The sequence below is a fragment of the Schistocerca gregaria genome, chromosome 8 (assembly GCF_023897955.1).
Source record: "Schistocerca gregaria isolate iqSchGreg1 chromosome 8, iqSchGreg1.2, whole genome shotgun sequence".
NCBI classification, from domain to species: Eukaryota; Metazoa; Arthropoda; class Insecta; order Orthoptera; family Acrididae; genus Schistocerca; species Schistocerca gregaria.
This window is the reverse complement of record NC_064927.1, coordinates 169051912-169071411: the sequence shown is the minus strand read 5'-3', so window position 1 is coordinate 169071411 and position 19500 is coordinate 169051912. Positions and strand designations below refer to the sequence as shown.

The window sequence follows — 19500 nt, the reverse complement described above, 5'->3', positions numbered from 1 at the left end:
TGGACATAATACAGGACTTGGAGTGGACGTCATTAAGACAAAGGCATTTCTCAATGTGGCAGTATCTTCTCATAAAATTTCAATCACCAACCTTCTCCTCTGAATGTGAAAATACTTTGTTGATGCTGACCTACATAGGGAGATATGGTCATCATAATAAAATAAGAGAAATCAGAGTTCTCATGGAAAGATACAGGTGTTCATTTTTGCTGCACACTGTTAGGGAGTGGAGTAATAAAGAATTATTGTGAAGGTGGTTCGATGAATCCTCTGCCAAGCACTTAAGTGTGATTTGCAGAGTATCCATGTAGACGTAGAGGTCGATGTAAATGTGGTTTTAATTATAATAGCATGGCATTTAAACCATTAAACAAATGGTTTCTCTCAAACATATTCTTCCTCTTTATATATAATTTTAAACAAAAAAATTGCTTACACAACAATCTGCTGTTTTGTTTTCTACTTGGCAACTAGTTGTAACAGAAAATAAGAAAGTAACTTATGTGGCTTTGAATTAGGATACTACTATGGAATTTGAATAATCCAAAACGTTGTAATGCTACACAGATTAAAATTGTGCAAAATACTGTCACTGAAACTACTCCTCTCACAGATTCAACAGCTGGACAGGCCTGTCTCATAAACTGTATACCAATGATGTCAACATTTTTCCACTCCATTTAAGTGACGTCAAATACCAATTAAGGTTTTGTTTCCAGAAACAATAAATCAGGCTCAAAGTCAGAGACAAGCTGGAAGAGGAGATGGACAGAGAGAGGGCACAGACGGTAGTGGGACTGATATCTGATTCCATACATATTTAGCAACTGCAAAGCACTACCAGGTTCTCTAGGATTTGATAAAGGCTGTTAAAATATAATCATCATTAAAAAGCACATAAGCAAAATTTCTAATTTTGTTCAAATTTCTGCCACAGTTGCGTGTAATTTATAATGGTGACTACTTTCAAATGCAGCTGTTCATTTTGATACCAGGCCTACACTGAAAGTACTTATCAAAGCAAAAATCCACTGACATACCTGAGTAACGTCCACAAAGCACATAGCCATACAATAGATATGGAGTGATTTTATTACATGTGTGATACATTCACATCTGTTGAACAAATCATGATGTAGTAAGATCATTCCATATCTATCGTATGAATATGCTTGTGTGGCCATTATCCAAGTATGTTAGTGGAATTTTGCCTTGAAATGTAATTTTAGTGCAGGTCCAATTGGAAAATAAACAGCTATGTTCAAAGCTAGTCACCAGTATAAGTTACGAGGGTCACTCCAAAAGAAATGCACACTATTTTTGTAAAAATACAGTTTTCATTCTGCATGTGTGAATGTTCTACAGTGTATAAATACATCCTTCCTGCTTGTTTTCAAACTTAGTTCAACCTGTTCCAGTGAGTGGTGCTGTCACAGCATGTCTTCAAGGTGGCTGCTACACTTGACATCCATCAGAAGCAATGTGTTGTCATAGAATTCCTGTGCTGTGAAAACGAGACAGTGGGAAACAAATGGTTCAAATGGCTCTGAGTACTATGACCTATCTGAGGTCATCAGTCCCTTAGAACTTAGAACTACTTAAACCTAACTAACCTAAGGACATCACACACAGTGGGAAACATCCACAAGAGGTTGAAAAAGGTGTATGGAGATGCTGCTGTTGATCGCAGTACAGTTTGTCGATTGGCAAGCAGGTTATGTGATAAAAGTGGGCACGGCAATATTGAGGATTGTCCTCGCAGCAGCAGGCCTCGTACTGCAGACACTCCACACAATGTGCAGAGAGTTAACAAATTGGTGACTGCTGACAGAAGCATGACAGTGAACGAATTGTCATGCTACATTGGGACAGGGGAAGGAAGTGTTTGCAGGATACTGAAAGTGTTGGTGTTAAAAAAGGTGTGTGCCAAGTGGGTTCCCAGGATGTTGACAGTGGCTCACAAAGAAGCAAGAAAAATGGTATGCAGCGAACTTTTGGAACAGTACGAGAATGATGGAGATGAATTTCTTGGAAGAATTGTGACAGGTGGTGAAACATGGCTCCATCATTTTTCACCAGAGATGGATAGGTAATCAATGGAGTGGCATAATGCAAATTCACCCAAGAAAAAAAATTCAAAACCATACCTTCTGCTGGAAAAGTTACGACTACAGTATTTTTCGATTCCGAAGGACTCTTGCTTATAGACATCATGCCAAGTGGAACCACCATAAATTCTGATGCATATGTGACAACACTGAAGAAACTTCAAGCTTGACTGAGTTGTGTTCGACCACATCAGCAAAAGCAGAATGCTTTGCTGTTGCACGACAATGCACGGCCACGTGTCAGGCAAAAAACCATGGAAGCAATCACAAAACTCAGATGGACAACACTGAAACACCCGCCCTGCAGTCCTGGCCTGACTCCATGTGACTATCATCTCTTTGGGAAACTGAAAGACTCTCTTTGTGGAACAAGGTTTGCAGATGATGACTACCTTGTGTATGCTGCCAAACAGTGGCTCCAATAGGTTGGTCCAGAATTTTACCGTGCAGGTATACAGGTGCTGGTTCCAAGATGGCATAAGGCAGTTGAGAGGGGTGTAAATTATGTGGAGAAATGAAAATATTGTTCCTAAAGGATGTTTCTACATACTGTAAAACCTACAAACATGTAGAATAAAAGACGGATTTTCAAAAAAATAGTGTGCATTTCTTTTGGAGTGACTCTAGTACATGCAACTGTAACTGAAATTTAAATAAAGCATTATCAATTCCAAGTTGCTGGTACTTCAATAACAAAACATTGGAACTACATAATAATTTCTAATTATACAGTGTGCATGAAAAATAAAAATGAATTACACACTCACACACAAACACAAATTAAACCTACCTCTACTGTCCTACCACAGTTTCCTAAAACTGCAGGTACAATGGTATATCCACGATACAAATGGCCGGGTATGTGTGCAACATGTAACTCATGCAATAGGCTCACAAACTCTGCATCCGCTATTCTCATTGACTCAACCTGTCATTAAACATAAAATAGTAGATTAGCAATTAAAATAATAGGAAATATAATAAATAATACATAATACAAACATATATATACAATTTGTACAGAAACCAGGTGGCAGTCATAAGAGTCGAGGGGCATGAAAGGGAAGCAGTGGTTGGGAAAGGAGTGAGACAGGGTTGTAGCCTCTCCCCGATGTTATTCAATCTGTATATTGAGCAAGTAGTAAAGGAAACAAAAAAAATTTGGAGTAGGTATTAAAATTCATGGAGAAGAAGTAAAAACTTTGAGGTTCACCGATGGCATTGTAATTCTGTCAAAGACGGCAAAGGACTTGGAAGAGCAGTTGAACGGAATGGACAGTGTCTTAAAAGGAGGATATAGCAAAACGAGGATAATGGAATGTAGTCAAAGTAAATCGGGTGATGCTGAGGGAATTAGATTAGGAAATGAGACACTTAAAGTAGTAAAGGAGTTTTGCTATTTAGGAAGTAAAATAACTGATGATGGTCGAAGTAGAGAGGATATAAAATGAAGACTGGCAATGGCAAGAAAAGCATTTCTGAAGAAGAGAAATTTGTTGACATCCAATATAGATTTATGTATCAGGAAGCCATTTCTGAAAGTATTTGTTTGGAGTGTAGCCATGTATGGAAGTGAAACATGGACGATAACTAATTTGGACAAGAAGAGAATAGAAGCTTTCGAAATGTGGTGCTACAGAAGAATACTGAAGATAAGGTGGATAGATCACGTAACTAATCAGGAGGTATTGAATAGGATTGGGGAGAAGAGAAATTTGTGGCACAACTTGACTAGAAGAAGGGATCGGTTGGTAGGACATGTTTTGAGGCATCAAGGGATCACAAATTTAGCATTGGAGGGCAGCGTGGAGGGTAAAAATCGTAGAGGGAGACCGAGAGATGAGTACACTAAGCAGATTCAGAAGGATGTAGGTTGCAGTATGTACAGGTAGATGAAGCAACTTGCACAGGATAGAGTAGCATGGAGAGCTGCATCAAACCAGTCTCAGGACTGAAGACAACAACAACAATATATACACACGCACAGAGCAAGTCAAAAGTCCTTGGACACCTTCATAAGTTGGAAGATTAAAGGGAAAATTGAAATGTGATGATGGTAACGTAGGTTTGACGTGGGGCCGCAACTTTTGGAGTGAATGTCATTCATGGCCAGCATCTTGAAATCTGCTATAATGTATTCAAGATTTTTTTTTTTTTTAATGGGAACGGCGGTGTATGCCACATCAAATAACACTCACCTGAACTGTGGAATTGAGTGGTGTAATTTGTTTTTGTGTATCTTGTACAGTTCATAAGTTATTAATGTTCAAAGTTACCTTGACACCGACTCATGCCTCTCTTTGTTCCAGGTGATCTAAAATGGATCTGACACATAAACAGAAAATCAAAATCATCCTTATATCAGGGGAACGCAGGTACCAAACAATAGCAGCTGACTACAACAGACGGCACCCAGACAGAGGATCGGTATCGTATATCACGGTGGCTCACGTGATCACCAAATTCCAGGATAGGCTCTGTTCATGATAGGGCACATAGTGGGTGACCAAGGATTGCCACCAATGAGGAAACTGCAACTGCAGTTGTTGCGTTATTTGTGAAAAGTCCTAAATGAAGTACTCTTCATGTGGCTCTAGCATGTGGAATAAGCCAACCCTCTGTTGTCCAGATATTGCACACCAATAAGTGGCATCCTTACAAACTGCAGATGCAACATCGACTTAATGAAGATGACCCTGATCACCAGTTGGAGTTCTGCCTGTGGGCTCCTGAACAACATGAACTGGATCCTTCGTTTGCCAAGGGCATACTGTTCAGCGATGAGGCATATTTCACTTTGAACGGGACACTGGAGTGACACAAATCTGAACCGGGTTGCCCCAATTCGAGAACATAGTCCAGCCAAAGTGATGGTGTAGTGTGGCATATAGTACACCCTCATCATTGGGCCATTTTTCATTTACAACACCTTAACTGTGCCACAGTATCTGATGCTGCTGCAGGACCTTGTGTTCCCTTCCACACTGAATGCTGACAGCATTTTCCCATCTTATTTTCAGCATGATGGAGCCCCTCCACACTATGGCATTGGTGTCCTTGAATGGTTGGAGGAACAACTGCCAGGGCAGTTGATTGGTCACCATGGTTTCGTGAAGTGGCCACCAAGATCCCCTGACTTAAACACCCCTTGATTTTTATCTATGGGGACATCTTAAGAAGACAGTGTATGCTGAGAGAATCCGTGATTTGAGACACCTGGAGAAATGCATACAACATGCCTGTGACCAAACTGCAGGAGACACTCTCCTCCGTGTGCAGTCAGAGTGGGTGCAGCAACTACAGTTGTGCACACGTAGAACATGTGTTGTAGCAGTTGGTATGAAGGTAAGAAACTTAATGGCAGATTAAAACTGTGTGATGGACCAAGACTCGAACTCGGGACCTTTGCCTTTCGTGGGCAAGTGCTCTACCGTCTGAGCTACCCAAGCACGACACATGTCCCGTCCTCACAGCTTTACTTCCACCAGTGTCTCGTCTCCTACCCTCCAAACTTCACAGAAGCTCTCCTGCGAAGAAGAGTTCGAGTTCGAGTCTCCGTCCGGCACACAGTTTTAATCTGCCAGGAAGTTTCATATCAGCACACACTCTGCTGCAGAGCGAAAATCTCATTCTGAAATCATCCATGGCTAAGCCATGTCTCTGCAATATCCTTTCTTCCAGGAGTGCTAGTTCTGCAGGGTTCACAGAAAAGCTTCTGTGAAATTTGAAAAGTAGGAGACGAGATACTGGCAGAAGTAAAGCTGTGAGGACAGGGCGTGAGTCGTGCTTGGGTAGTTCAGTTGGTAGAGCACTAGCCCGAAAAAGGCAAAGGTCCCGAGTTTGGGTCTCGGTCTGGCACACAGTTTTAATCTGCCAGGGAGTTTCATATCAGCACACACTCCGCTGCAGAGTGAGAATCTCCTTCTGGTATGAAGGTAATTTCCCAACTTTAAACATTAATAACCTCTAAATTGTGCAAGATAGACAAAAATAAATTACACCACTAAATTCCAGAGCTCAAACAAGTGTTATTTGATTGGACAATCTCGACTAATTCAAAAATCAATTCTAAAATGCTATTTTTCGAGCATCAACATAGTTACATTAACACCACCATGTTAAATGCTACATTTTGGAGCCACCTAGGGGTAGAGAGTTCAGATATGTAGACATGAAGAAGAAAGATGTAGTATGTTACTAACATTTGTTTTACTTTAAAAAATCTTGAAGACTTTCCGCATAAAAAATTCGAAGGCATTACATTTCAGCACAAACCCATAGTAAAATGAGGAGACATCAGTTCATCCAGTCACAGGTTATTAGAGATGCACAAGAGATATAAAAGTAAGGACTAGTACCAGAAAACTGCCTAGAAAACTAGGCAATGCAAGGAGGAAAAAAAAAAAAAAAAAAAAAAAAAAAAAAAAAAAAAAAAAAAAATGATCATATTAAAAGCCTGTGTTGCACTAAATACATCAAAACATGTGCGTATCAATAAAAATTGATTGTTCATAATGAAATCTTTGAGGTAATGCTCAAGCAAATTTACATTAATCCAATGTAAAAATTTTCCACAGTCATCACAATAGAAAATTTCTCTATCAATAGGTAATGAAAAGTCTTTTGGTGGAATATAAATAATTTAAGGAGTAAAGGTAAAAACTTACAAAACAGATGAGGTGCTGAGTAGCATTGAGAACATTGCTAATTGTTGGACAAATCCTGCTACACACACACACACACACACACACACACACACACACACCTATAGATAGAGAGACTTGTACTGCAACAACATTCCAGCTCACTAAGTTGTGCAGGTGCTGTAGCTGATGTCCTTGATTTTCACTACCCACCTGATGTTAATTTATGTTAACTCCTTCTGCCTCAACATTTATTCACGGTAACTATTCCTTTTTTCACTCCATTTTAGTTTCCTACATCACTTAGCTTTTCATTCTTATTAACACATGCACAATGTTTTTGTAGCAATCTCTGCTTTGCATGTTACCCTGTCTTCCACCTTTAAACTCTCAGGTTTTCAATTCTCATCCAGTGCAGTCCCCAACAATCAGTCTTTCCTTCTCATCCTGTCCGCTTAGTCTCCCCTGACTGGTGTTTTGGATGACTTTTCTGAACTGTACCTCTTTCCCTAAACCTCTCCAGTCCTTTTTTTCATTCCTCTTCCTCTCTCTTCAACTCTTCTGCCAGAAGAAGGAGCCACTAGCTCCAAAAGCTTGTGAAAGTTAAGCCCTTTTGTGTGTGTGTTCCCTGCCGCCACTTGGTGAGTAGATTTTTTATCTATCCATTTACATTCAAGAGAAGGATGGGGACTGTGTATAGTTGGCATTGCTTGTGAATGTGGGTCAGCCAATAGGTGTACCAAGATAGTCTGCACAATTGTGATAAACACTGCTGCTGGGAGGTGTTGTGATAGTGCCACGACATTTAACAGTGCCGCCACGACAGTACGCACAAACGGCGATAGAGGCGCTCCGCAAATCGGATGAGCGCGGGAGCGCCACCTAGCTACGAACGGCACCGGCCGCATGTCACGGCACAGCAGTCAAATATGAGAGACTGAGTTGTAATCATGTGATCAGCTATTGTTTCTAAGAGAGAGTGTGAAAATCCACACAATTATTGTGATTAAAGGTTATAACACTTTTTGGCGACGAGGTCGGGATATTTTCACCGCGTTGTGGATTTGCGTGTTCGTGACGGGGCAGACATGGAACAGCTTATGCAAGCGCTCATTGAACAACAAACACAGCTGACGGCAGCGATTCAGGCGTTGTCGACGTCGCTTACTCATCGTCTGTCTTCCTCTTCTCCGCCTCCATTCCCTCCTTACGACGAGGCCGCTGAAGACTGGGAGAATTATGAGAAGCGTTTGCGGCAACACTTCTTGGCTTTCGGCGTTGTCGACGCTCCTATGTGTAAGTCGTTATTTCTATCTTGGATTTCCCCTCGGGTCTATCAGCTGCTATCTCAGTTAGCCCCTCTGCGGGAACCAGCCTCCCTGTCCTTCCAAGAAATGTGTGACTTATTGTCTGCCTATTATCGAACAAACAACCACGTCGTTGCCGCCCGCGTGACGTTCTACCGGTGTCGTAAACAGCCCCATCAATCTTACCGGGCTTGGGCGGCGGAACTACACGGCCTGAGTAGGAAATGTCAATTTGTCATGGACACTCATCACGAGTCTTATGCTGATTCAATGGTTAGGAATGCTATTCTACGGCTTGCTCCTGATAAAGAAGTTCGGCAACGTGCCCTACAACTGCCAAACCCGTCGTTGTCGGAAGTTCTAAGCATCGCTCAATCCTTTGAAGTGTCTCACGCTGCTGGCGCGCAAATAGACGCGTGGTGTGATGTAGGCGCTGTACAGTCAACTCTCGACAAGGACAATTTGCCTGTCGCACAGGAGAACGAAGATGTGGCGGCGGTTCACTCGCGTAAACAACGTCGCGTTGGGCCGCAACGCTCGCAGCGAAACCAGCAACCACAGAAGCCGGTTCGTTCCGCGCTTCCTTCTTGCCCCCGTTGTTTCGTACAGCACGACAGGGCAGCGTGTCCAAAACGTTGGGCTACGTGTAATTCATGTAGGAAAAAAGGCCACATTGCTTCTGTGTGTCAGTCCCATAAAGTTCCTGTCGACGAGGACGAGGCGTCGGACATGGATGTTCACTGTGTGCTTTCTCAAACAAATAAGTTGTTTGTTACTGTTCGTGTTCTGAATAAAGACATCCGCATGCAAGTGGACACTGGCTCTGCAGTAACTCTCATTAATTCTCGCACGTATTTGGCGTTGGGCTCCCCTCCTTTGTCTCCAGTTACGCGCAATCTGAGGACTTATAATCAGCAGAAAATTCCTATCATGGGCCAGTTTGATGCTTCCACTGCCTACAAGTCTGTTGTTCGGCCCCTCACGTTTTATGTGGTGGATCATGCGGGCATTGAAAACCTGTTCGGTTATGATGCTTTCCAGTTGTTCGGGTTCTCCATTGATGATGATGTGCACCTCATATCTGAGGACATTCCGTATCAACAGCTGGATGGGTTGTGTTGTGAATTTTCGTCTGTGTTCTCTGCTGGTCTGGGTTGTGCCAAGGATTTTGCAGCCCACATTACTCTTAAACCTACGGCTCGCCCTAAGTTTTTCCGGGCACGCCCTATTCCGGTGGCGTTGCGTGCACCTGTCAAGGCTGAGCTAGACAGGTTAACAGCTTCAGGGATTCTCCTTCCGGTTACCTCCAGCGAATGGGCATCGCCGATCGTGGTGGTTTCTAAACCAAACGGGAGTCTGCGATTGTGTGGTGACTTTAAATCCACTGTCAATGCTCAGAGCCTCATTGACACTTATCCTCTTCCTCGTCCTGAGGAGTTGTTTACCAAGCTCGCTGGGGGCCAGTTCTTTTCCAAACTTGACTTATCGGAGGCGTACCATCAGTTGCCGTTGGACGCTCCTTCCAAGGAATTTCTCGTTATCAACACTCCTTGTGGGTTGTATCAGTACCAACGATTACCATTTGGCGTCGCTAGCGCACCGGCCATTTTTCAGCGGTTTTTGGAACAGCTCACGGCTTCCGTTCCCGGCTGCATAAACTATCTGGATGACATTGTTGTCACGGGAGCCTCCACTGCGGAGCACCTTCGTAATTTACGTTCACTGTTTCGGGTTTTGCATTCGGCTGGGTTGAGGTGCAATCTGGACAAGTCACAGTTCTTCCAACCCTCCATTGAGTATCTTGGTTTCCACTTGTCCCATGAGGGCATACGCCCTCTCCGTGAGCACATTGCGGCCATTAAAGCTCTACCCCGGCTGTCTACGGTCAAAGAACTTCAGGCGTTTCTAGGCAAGATTGCTTATTATCACAAATTCATTCCATCCGCAGCAGCGGTAGCTTATCCTCTGCATCAGCTGTTACGCAAAAACGTCCCCTTCTGTTGGTCCGACGGGTGTGAGCAGGCTTTTGTCCGCCTGAAGGCTCATTTGCAGTCGGCGCCTTGTCTTGCCACATTCCGTCCGGGTCAGCACTTGGTTCTGGCGACTGACGCATCACAGTATGGCCTAGGGGCTGTTCTCGCCCATCGGTATGAGGATGGGTCGGAACGACCCATTGCCTATGCTTCCAAGACCCTCAACGAGGCGCAACGGCGTTACTCTCAAATCGAAAAGGAGGCGCTCGCTATCATTTATGCTCTAAAAAAGTTCAGCGTTTTTTTGTATGGTTCTAAGTTTCACCTCATCACTGACCACAAACCGCTGGTCTCTCTGTTCAGCCCCCTCGGCGTCACTTCCGGATAAGGCAGCTCACCGCCTGCAACGTTGGGCCTTATACTTGTCTCGTTTTCATTATGAGATTCACTATCGCCCCACGGCCCAGCACGCAAACGCGGATGCATTGTCAAGATTGCCGATGGGCCCCGACCCTGTTTTCAATCGTGATGAACTCCTCTGTTTCCACATTGATGAGGAAGAACGTCGTGCAGTCGAGGGTTTTCCACTTACAGGTTCGCAGGTCGCGTCAGCTACTGCGCGTGACCCGGTCCTGCGTCGGGTGATCGGGTTTGTTCAACGAGGTTGGCCGGACAGGACCGGGGGCTGGGCATCGGATCCCCTTCGCAACTACCATGCCTTGCGCCTTCGTCTGTCTGTTCGTGATGGTGTTGTTCTTCTGGCCACGGATGGCGCATCTCCACGGGTCGTGGTGCCAGCCTCTCTTCGCAAAGATGTTCTCAAACTGTTGCACGGAGGCCATTGGGGTATTTCTCGGACTAAGTCCCTGGCCCGCAGGCACGTTTATTGGCCCGGCATTGATTCGGACATCACCCATATGGTTGCTGCATGTGACCAGTGTGCTCAACAACTGGCGGCACCTCGTACAATGCCCTCTCCGTGGCCTGATCCAGCTCAGCCATGGGAACGGGTGCACGCCGACTTTGCTGGCCCCTTCCTCGGTACTTATTGGCTACTGTTGATTGACGCCTTCTCGAAGTTTCCATTTGTTGTTAGATGTCCGTCGCCCACCACTGCGGCGACGACGCTGGCTTTGTCCAAAATCTTTGCGCTAGAAGGTCTTCCATCCACGATCGTCACGGATAATGGCCCTCAGTTCTCTTCGCAGGCCTTCCGTGATTTTTGTACTGGACAAGGGATTCATCATGTTACCGCACCTCCCTTCCATCCGCAATCGAATGGGGAGGTCGAGCGCCTTGTCCGCACTTTCAAATGCTAGATGAAAAAATTCCTTAGTGATTTTTCCACAGATGACGCCCTGCTGCAATTTCTGAGTTCTTATCGCTTCACGCCTCTGGGTGATCGCAGCCCTGCTGAACTCTTGCATGGCCGCCAACCGCGCACTCTACTGCACCTGCTTCACCCTGTCAGGCCTTGTACTGTGTCCCCTAGTGCGGGAAAATACTCGGTGGGCGCCGACGTGTGGGCACGAGGGTATGGATCTCGCCCTAAATGGATTCCAGGGGTGGTCAAGGCTCTTCGCGGCCACCGGCTTTGTGAAATCCGTACGGGCGACGGCATGGTTGTTCGCCATTACGACCAGATGCGCCCACGAGTGGTGGCCACGCCTGTGCCACTGCCCCATCCTTCGCCTCCACCAGCTCGAGACGCCAGTCCTGTCGCTACTGCCGATCTACCGTCCGTGTTGATGCAGCCGGCGTCGCTGCCGCTTCCAAGTACTCCGGAACCGGCCCCAGTCGCGACGCCGCCTTCTCCGGGACCCATCTCGCTGGAGCACACTCCCAGGTCAATGACACCTATGGATGCTGCTCCGGAGTTTTCACCCATCATCTCATCCAGGAGGCACGTTCCACGCACGAGCTTCCGTCCTGACCATTTTCGACCATACTCCCGTGTCTCCGTGCGGGATCTCCTCGGGGCCTCACAAGAGGCCATGGATGTCTCTGCGCTGTCCATGTCTCCAAGGAAGAGAGTGTTTATTTTTTTCAAGGGGGGAAAAGTGTTGTGATAATGCCACGACATTTAATAGTGCCGCCACGACAGTACGCACAAACGGCGATAGAGGCGCTCCGCAAATCGGATGAGCGCGGGAGCGCCACCTAGCTACGAACGGCACCGGCCGCATGTCACGGCACAGCAGTAGAATACGAGAGACTGAGTTGTAATCATGTGATCAGCTATTGTTTCTAAGAGAGAGTGTGAAAATCCACGCAATTATTGTGATTAAAGGTTATAACAGGAGGCACTATGGTTATTGTAGCTGCCTAGCAAGTGGGAGATCACGATTTCGAGTTCCAGTCCAGCACACATTTTCACTTGTCACTACTGATTCCACATAATGTCCTGATACAGCTGACATCAGTATTTTCACCTGTTCCCTTTCCCCCTCCCTCCCCCCCCCCCCCCCCTTAACCTTCAATTTACATAATATGTATCACAGCTGCAAATTCAACAGACACCACAGATTCATATAAAGGGGTTGAAATGCTGCAAACACAGCAAGGGACAAAGACTATCCATAAGCTGCACAAAACCAAGCTCATATGCCGCAGACCAAAGAAAAGGAGCACTTTCCTAAAGCACCAGATGCAAGAGGGGTGCTATAGTAGTGTTCTGGGAGTACATGAAGTTCTTGTAGATTAGGTGGACAAAGCAAAGCTGTAATGGCAGCAACATATTGTTCCAAGGTACACAAACACTGCCGGGAAATTTCATGACCCAAATAAACAATGTATGTCTGGAAAAAGTGAAACTTAACAAGATTACATTTGAAGCCTGTGGCCTGTAGAACAGTAAACAAAGAACTGAGGTTTCGTAGGTGATCTGCAACGGGAGCACCTGTCATGATAATATTGTCAAGATAGTAAATGCAATAAGGGACAACTGTTGTAACCTTTTCTAAGAAACATTGAAAGGTGACAGGCACACTTGGGATGCCAAACATTAGCCAATGATACTGAAAGAGTCCAAAAGGAATACTAACCACAAGCAGTAGTTCTGATGCTTTGTCTGACATAATCTAAAGGTAGGCTTGAAAAGAAATAACTCCCAGCTATCCATGTGAGCTACTCCTCCAGGTGAAGCATGAAGTAAGTGTCTGTGACTGCCTGTGCATTAACAGTGACCCTGAAGTCACCACAGAGTTGAAGCTGACCAAACATTTTCTTTATGATCACTATGGCTGTAGCCCATTCACTTGAGGCATGGCAGTAGCAGAGGAACAACAGCAGCTGCACTTAGATCAATGAATCCAACAATCATTCCAACAGGGACAAAAATTTAACTGCTGCTGTCACAGAAGTGACTGGCGTAAAGAAGAAAAACCACCAAATCTGAAACACGTGAAAATTCATCCCTTCATATTGCCATTTATGTTCTAACACAAGGTAACGCAAAGCCATAAAATAGATAAACTTATGCGTTACACTATGCGTTATGGAGTGACGTCATCAAGAAACCAATTAAAACAGTTTACACGTCTCGAACATAGTTAACAATGGAAGGCCCAAAGTCCCATGCATGTCCTCCTAAAGACACTATCCGTGTCAGGGGTTGCTGGTGTAGTGCTGCACTTGCCCCTGGCAGCCCACCGTGGGTAGCTGCAGGTCTGCTATTTGAATGTCAGTGTGCACGTTGCTTGCTGCAATGGCCTGACTTATGCCTGATGTGGGTAGTAGGTGAATTTTTTAAGCATTCTCTGCAAAATTGGACTGTGTGTTTTATGCAAGGAGAGAGAGAAAGGGTGAGACTGCTGCACATACACGGTGGGCCTGGTGACAGATGTCAGTGACCAGGTTGACCCTGGCGGCCCACCTTGGGTAATTGCGGGTGAGCTATTTGAAAGTCAGAGTGCACTTTGCTTGCTGTAATGGCTCGACTTATGCCTGCTGCAGGCAGTAGATAAAGTAAAGAGCAGGTTACTACACACCTATTGATGATAGAGTGCTTCAGCAGTTCAGTGCGTTGTTTTCTCCTTAAATTATTTTTCTATCTATTCATTAGTATCTTCATATCAATATTATTACAAAAACTTTTAAGCATTCTCTGCAAAATAGGACTGTGTGTTTGATGCAATGAGAGAGAGAAAGGACGAGAAGGGGCACCAACACTCAGTTTAATGGTCAAGAGGTTCTTACCAGAAGGTCACAGTAGTATATGAGGGGGCATAAACATATTCTTAAAAGCTCAAAAGAATTCCTCTTATTTTCTAAAACCATAAATGTGTTTAGAAAGGAATCACTGCAATGAAAGAACCTGTTCTTAATACAGGTTCTATTTCACATACTCTGAAAATGTAACTCTATATTCATAATTTAGATAACATATTATTACAGTGCATTGCCAGAATGAAATAGTTTTATTACAATGATGGATAATATTAAGGATTATTACTGTGTTATTCATAAGATACAAATGTAAATAAGACATATACTCACCTGGTTGAGAATTGCATGCACAGCTTCAGGTGTCCTGCCTGACACAGTAACTAGTCTAGGTAATCCATCTTTAGGAGTACCATTATTCACTTTTGCTTTAGGATTTGGTGCAATAAGTGTGTGAGAGTTGCAGCCACCAAAACCAAAAGAATTTATTGCAACGGGACCTCCAGGAAATGGTGTGTGTTCTGCTACAACCTGTTGACACATATTTTCAAGTATGTCTGAAATCCTTAGAGAAACCTTAAGGTAAAAATTGAGAATCCACAACAAATCAAAGACAAGTAACAGTCTCTGATACAAAGCTGCATGACAAGCAGTTAGGGGCTGTGAACAGAACAGTTTCTACACGCATAAAAAAAATATTTTCTTTGAAAAATGCCACTGTAATTTAGTAAAGTTAAGCAACTGATAGCAGACAAATAGCAACTTTGTAGTAAAACTGATGTGACAGCAGCTTGTTTCAAAGAAGGAATTTTCTGTCTAATATAGTTTATTACATTTAAATAGCCTACGTGTGGATAGCACTGAGCAGTATACTGGTAATTTATTGTTAATACAGTTTACAGATGAAACTTCTAAGATCTGTTTGTCTTTTGCTAATATACATCATGTCTCACTACACATTCCTGAAGGATTTTCTTCCTGACGGGATCTACGGGACACAATGGATAAACAAATGATTGAATCAACAACTTTCTATCTTCAGTACTTAAAAAGAGTAGCCTATTTCAATTAAGCTACTTTTAAATAACTCATGGCACTTCATTGTAACAGCAGAATATTTAAGTTAATTAACCTAAGTATTATACTATGGAATACCAAACAAAATTTGTAACGGCAATGATTTCTTGGCGAGGACTGTGCCGTATGTTATCTCCGATGGAGCAGGTGTGGCTCATAATTAATGGACTCCATTTTGGCCACCTGCCATATCCCCGTATCCATACAAGGTCGTTGGTGGTGAACCGGCCAAGCGAAGGCACCCGTGGCCGTGAGGTGGAAGGCCGCAGAAGATGAAGTAGCGTGCGGGGCTGTCGGTGACATAAGAGCTCAGCCAGGCTGTGGTTGCCCATGGGAGTGAAACGGAAAGAAGCCAGGAATTGGAGAAGCACATCATCAGCAGCAGAAGAAGTGAGGAGTTTCCTCACCAGTCGTGGATGGAACGGAGGGGCTGTGACATGCATGACACCATGACGGGCACAAAAATCCGCAAATCAGAAGAGGCAACTTGCGGACCATTATCAGTAACAAGAGTAGAGGGAAGGCCTCCCAAAGAGAAAATGTGAGCTAGAGCATTGGTGGTTGCCGCGGTGGTAGGCGAAGTGCAACGGGCAATGAAAGGAAAGTTAGAGTAGGCGTCAATTACGAGAAGCCAATAAGAACCTAAAAAAGGTCCCACAAAGTCAGCATGAATACGCTCCCAGGGCTTCTCAGGCAAAGACAACGGTGACAAAGATGACTTCGGGGCAGCGTCCTGTGACGCACAAGGGCCACAGGCAGCGACCATGTGTGCGATTTCAGAGTCGATGCCGGGCCAGTATACATGATGGCGCACCAGAGATTTTGTGCGAGAGACACCTCAGTGCCCTTGGTGAAGGAGGCGCAAGACCAAACCATGCAAAGATGCAGGTACCACAACACACACGGCATAGCATTTACAGTGGAAGGGAGGATAACACCATCCCTAGCCATGAGGTGGTAATGCAAAGTGTACTAGTTCCGCAACGAATCAGAAATCTTCTGAATACAGCGTAAAACCCGGAAGAGGGTAGGGTCAGAACCCATAGCAGACGCCAGCTGGTCCCCGGTGATGGGGAACCCGTCCACAACCCGCTGCTCACAACATCCAGGTGGAAACACAAAAGTTCGTCCCTATTGAATGCCAGATCAGGACCCATGGGACAGTGAGACAGTGCAACAGCATTTGAATGTTGAGCCATCTCATAATTGAAACGAGACAAGTAAAGAGCCCAACGCTGGAGGTGGTGTGCAGCCTTGTCGGGAAGTGATGTTGATGGATGAAACAAGGAAACAAGTTGTTAGTGAACCGTAACAAGATGAAATTTGGATCCATAGAGAAAAACACCAAACTTATAAAGAGCATAAATAATGGCCAAATCTTCTATTCCAATTTGAGAATACTTTTGTTGGGCATCCGTGAGCATGGAGGCATAAGCAATGGGTTGTTCAGAACCGTCAGAAAAACGGTGCGCAAGGACTGCACCAAGGCGTCCGTGGCAAGAACAAGATGTTGGCCAGGTCGATAAGTAGCCAGGCACGGGGCCTGTTTCAGCATAGTCTCAACTTCACGGAAAGCCGCATCACATGACGTGGACCAGTGAAAAGGCACGTTTTTATGCAACAGGTGATGCAACAGCTAAGCCACCGAAGCAGCAGATGGTAAAAACTTGTGATAGTATGCTATTTTCCCCAAGAAGGCCTGCAGTTCCTTAACAGATGTAGGGCGAGGAAGGGCATCGATCGCAGTGACAATTTGCTGAAGCGGACGAATACCATCACGAGAGAGTTGAAACCACAGTACATGACAGATGCCTGAAAAAAGTTTGATTTCTTAAGATTACACTTAAGACCGGCAGTCTGTAAGACATGAAAAAGTGTGCTGAGATTTTGAAGACGTTCATCAGTGGTGGAGCCAGTGAGAACAATGTCGTCCTGGTAATTTATACACCCAGGGACAGTGAGAAATAATTGTTCCAAGAATCGCTGGAAGAGAGTAGGGGCACTGGCAGCCCCATATGGCAATCGTTGGTATTGATAGAGGCCGAAAGGCGTGTTAAGGACCAGAAACTGCTGGGAAGCAGCATCGAGAGGAAGTTGATGATAAGCTTCTGACAGGTCAAGTTTAAAAAAATACTGGCCTCCAGCAAGTTTAGTGAACAATTCTTCAGGTCTAGGCATAGGGTAAGTGTCAATAAGGCATTGAGCATTTACAGTGACTTTGAAATTGCCACAGAGACAAATATCACCATTTGGCTTAGCAACGACGACAGGAGAGGACCATCACTGGAAGTGACAGGAAGCAAGACCCCTGAAGCAGTGAGACGATCCAGCTTCTGTTTGACCTGATCACAAAGGGCCCAGGAATGGACCAAGCCCAAAAAAACTTAGGCCGAGCAGTGGGTTTGAGTGTGATATGAGCTTCAAAGTCATTTGCATGGCCTAACCCGTCGACAAGGAATCCAATTGAGCATAAAGAACAGCATCAGAGATGATATAGACAGAGTCATCTATGGAGAACCCAAACACGCGAAAGGCATCGAAACCAAAAAGATTCTCCGCTTTACTATGGTCGACCACAAATACGGTAAAAGTACGAATGACAGATTTGTAAGATACCTCAGCATCTAATTGTCCCAAGAGAGAAATATTCTGTTTATTGTAAGTCAGTAATTGCCTAGTGACAGGTGACAGGATTGGAGAACCCAACCAAAGTTACTTCTGAGAATTGATGATAGTGGCAGCAGAACCAGTATCCACCTGCATGCGAATATCCTGACCAAGTATCTGGACAGTGAGGAATAACTTCCCTGAAAGGGAAGAAGTTGAATTGACAGACAACACAGAATCAGAATCAGCATCATGTTCATGAACATCATGTATGCGGTCGGATTTGCAAACGGATGACACATAACCCTTATTTTTCGCATTTGTGACACCCGGTCCAACGTTGTGGACAATCTTCTCGTGAATGTTTCGTAAAACACCACGTACATGAAGGAAGTTGCCGTGGGTTTTTCTGCAGTTTCTTAGAGGTTTGTTTATGGTTAGGCTGAGGCTGCACCTGGGTGCGTACTGCGACCACATAGGCCGGCGGGGACACACCACACTCTTCGTCAACATCGCACAGAGGTTGTATTTCCCCAACGTCGCCCCATGCCTCTATTTGTGCTCCAGCGGCGTGAGAAATTTCAAAAGACTGAGCGATGGATAGGACTTCATCTAGGTTTGGATTTGCCACTTGAAGGGCACTTTGCCTAACTTCTTTGTTGGGTGCCGATCGGATAATAGCATCCCATACTATGGAATCGGCATAGGATTCTTTGTGAACTTCAGTAATAAATTTACACTTTCTACTGAGGCCGTGAAGTTCAGCAGCCCAAGGGTGATAGGATTAATTCGGTTGTTTTTGACCATGATAAAAGGCAACACAAGAGGCTACCATATGCATTTGCTTTTGAAAATAGACGGACAGAAGTGAGCACATTTCAGCAAAGGACAAAGACACAGGATCTTTCAAAGGAGCCAACTGCAACAACTGATTCATTAGAGGTGAAATCCATGAAACGAACAGAGACTTACATGTTTATTCATCTGCGACATGAAATGCCAAGAAGTGCTGTTGCAAACGTTTTTCGTAATCAGACCAGCCTTCCGCTGTCTCATCGTAAGGAGTAAATGTAGGTAGAGACAATGACGAGAGACGCTCCGCATTTGATGCTGCGATGAAATCACGAATTGCATTTGTGAGAAGCATTTGCTGTTCTATGAGACCTTACAATATTTGCTTGAAAGTAGCCATGGAAACATGTGGATCAAAGATGGAAAAGAAAAATCACTACCTCATCGCCAATTGTAATAACTTCAAGTTGAACAAATATATTCAAGGAAGACGCAATACATGAAAGTCACAGATCAAGTAAACAGAGTAAGATGTGTGTACACTTTAAGAGTCAAATCATAACTGAGCCCGAGTCTAGCGGCCGCTGGCCGCTTAGATGGCGCTGCTGCTGCATGGCTGGCAGACAGTGGCGCATGTAGAGGATGCGCGTAACTCTGTGGTGGCACTTTGAAAGTATATATATATATATATATGATGGATATGTGTGTGTGTGTGCGAGTGTACATCTGTCCTTTTTTTCACCTAAGGGAAGTCTTTCCGCTCCCGGGATTGGAATGACTCCTTACCCTCTCCCTTAAAACCCACATCCTTTCGTCTTTCCCTCTCCTT

At 44.5% G+C, this 19500-nt stretch overlaps 1 protein-coding gene across 2 annotated transcripts in view; it reads right to left on the bottom strand.

The window, feature by feature from the left end:
- Positions 1–19500, bottom strand: part of LOC126284872 (fatty acid synthase-like) — a 364243-nt gene that overhangs the window by 275339 nt on the left and 69404 nt on the right. For both annotated transcript variants that reach the window (XM_049984111.1, XM_049984110.1), the window contains exons 8-9: positions 14529–14726; positions 2899–3036 (exon numbers count right to left, since the gene is read on the bottom strand). In XM_049984111.1, coding sequence (XP_049840068.1) covers positions 2899–3036; positions 14529–14726 — 336 coding nt within the window. The remainder of the gene's footprint in view (positions 1–2898; positions 3037–14528; positions 14727–19500) is intronic.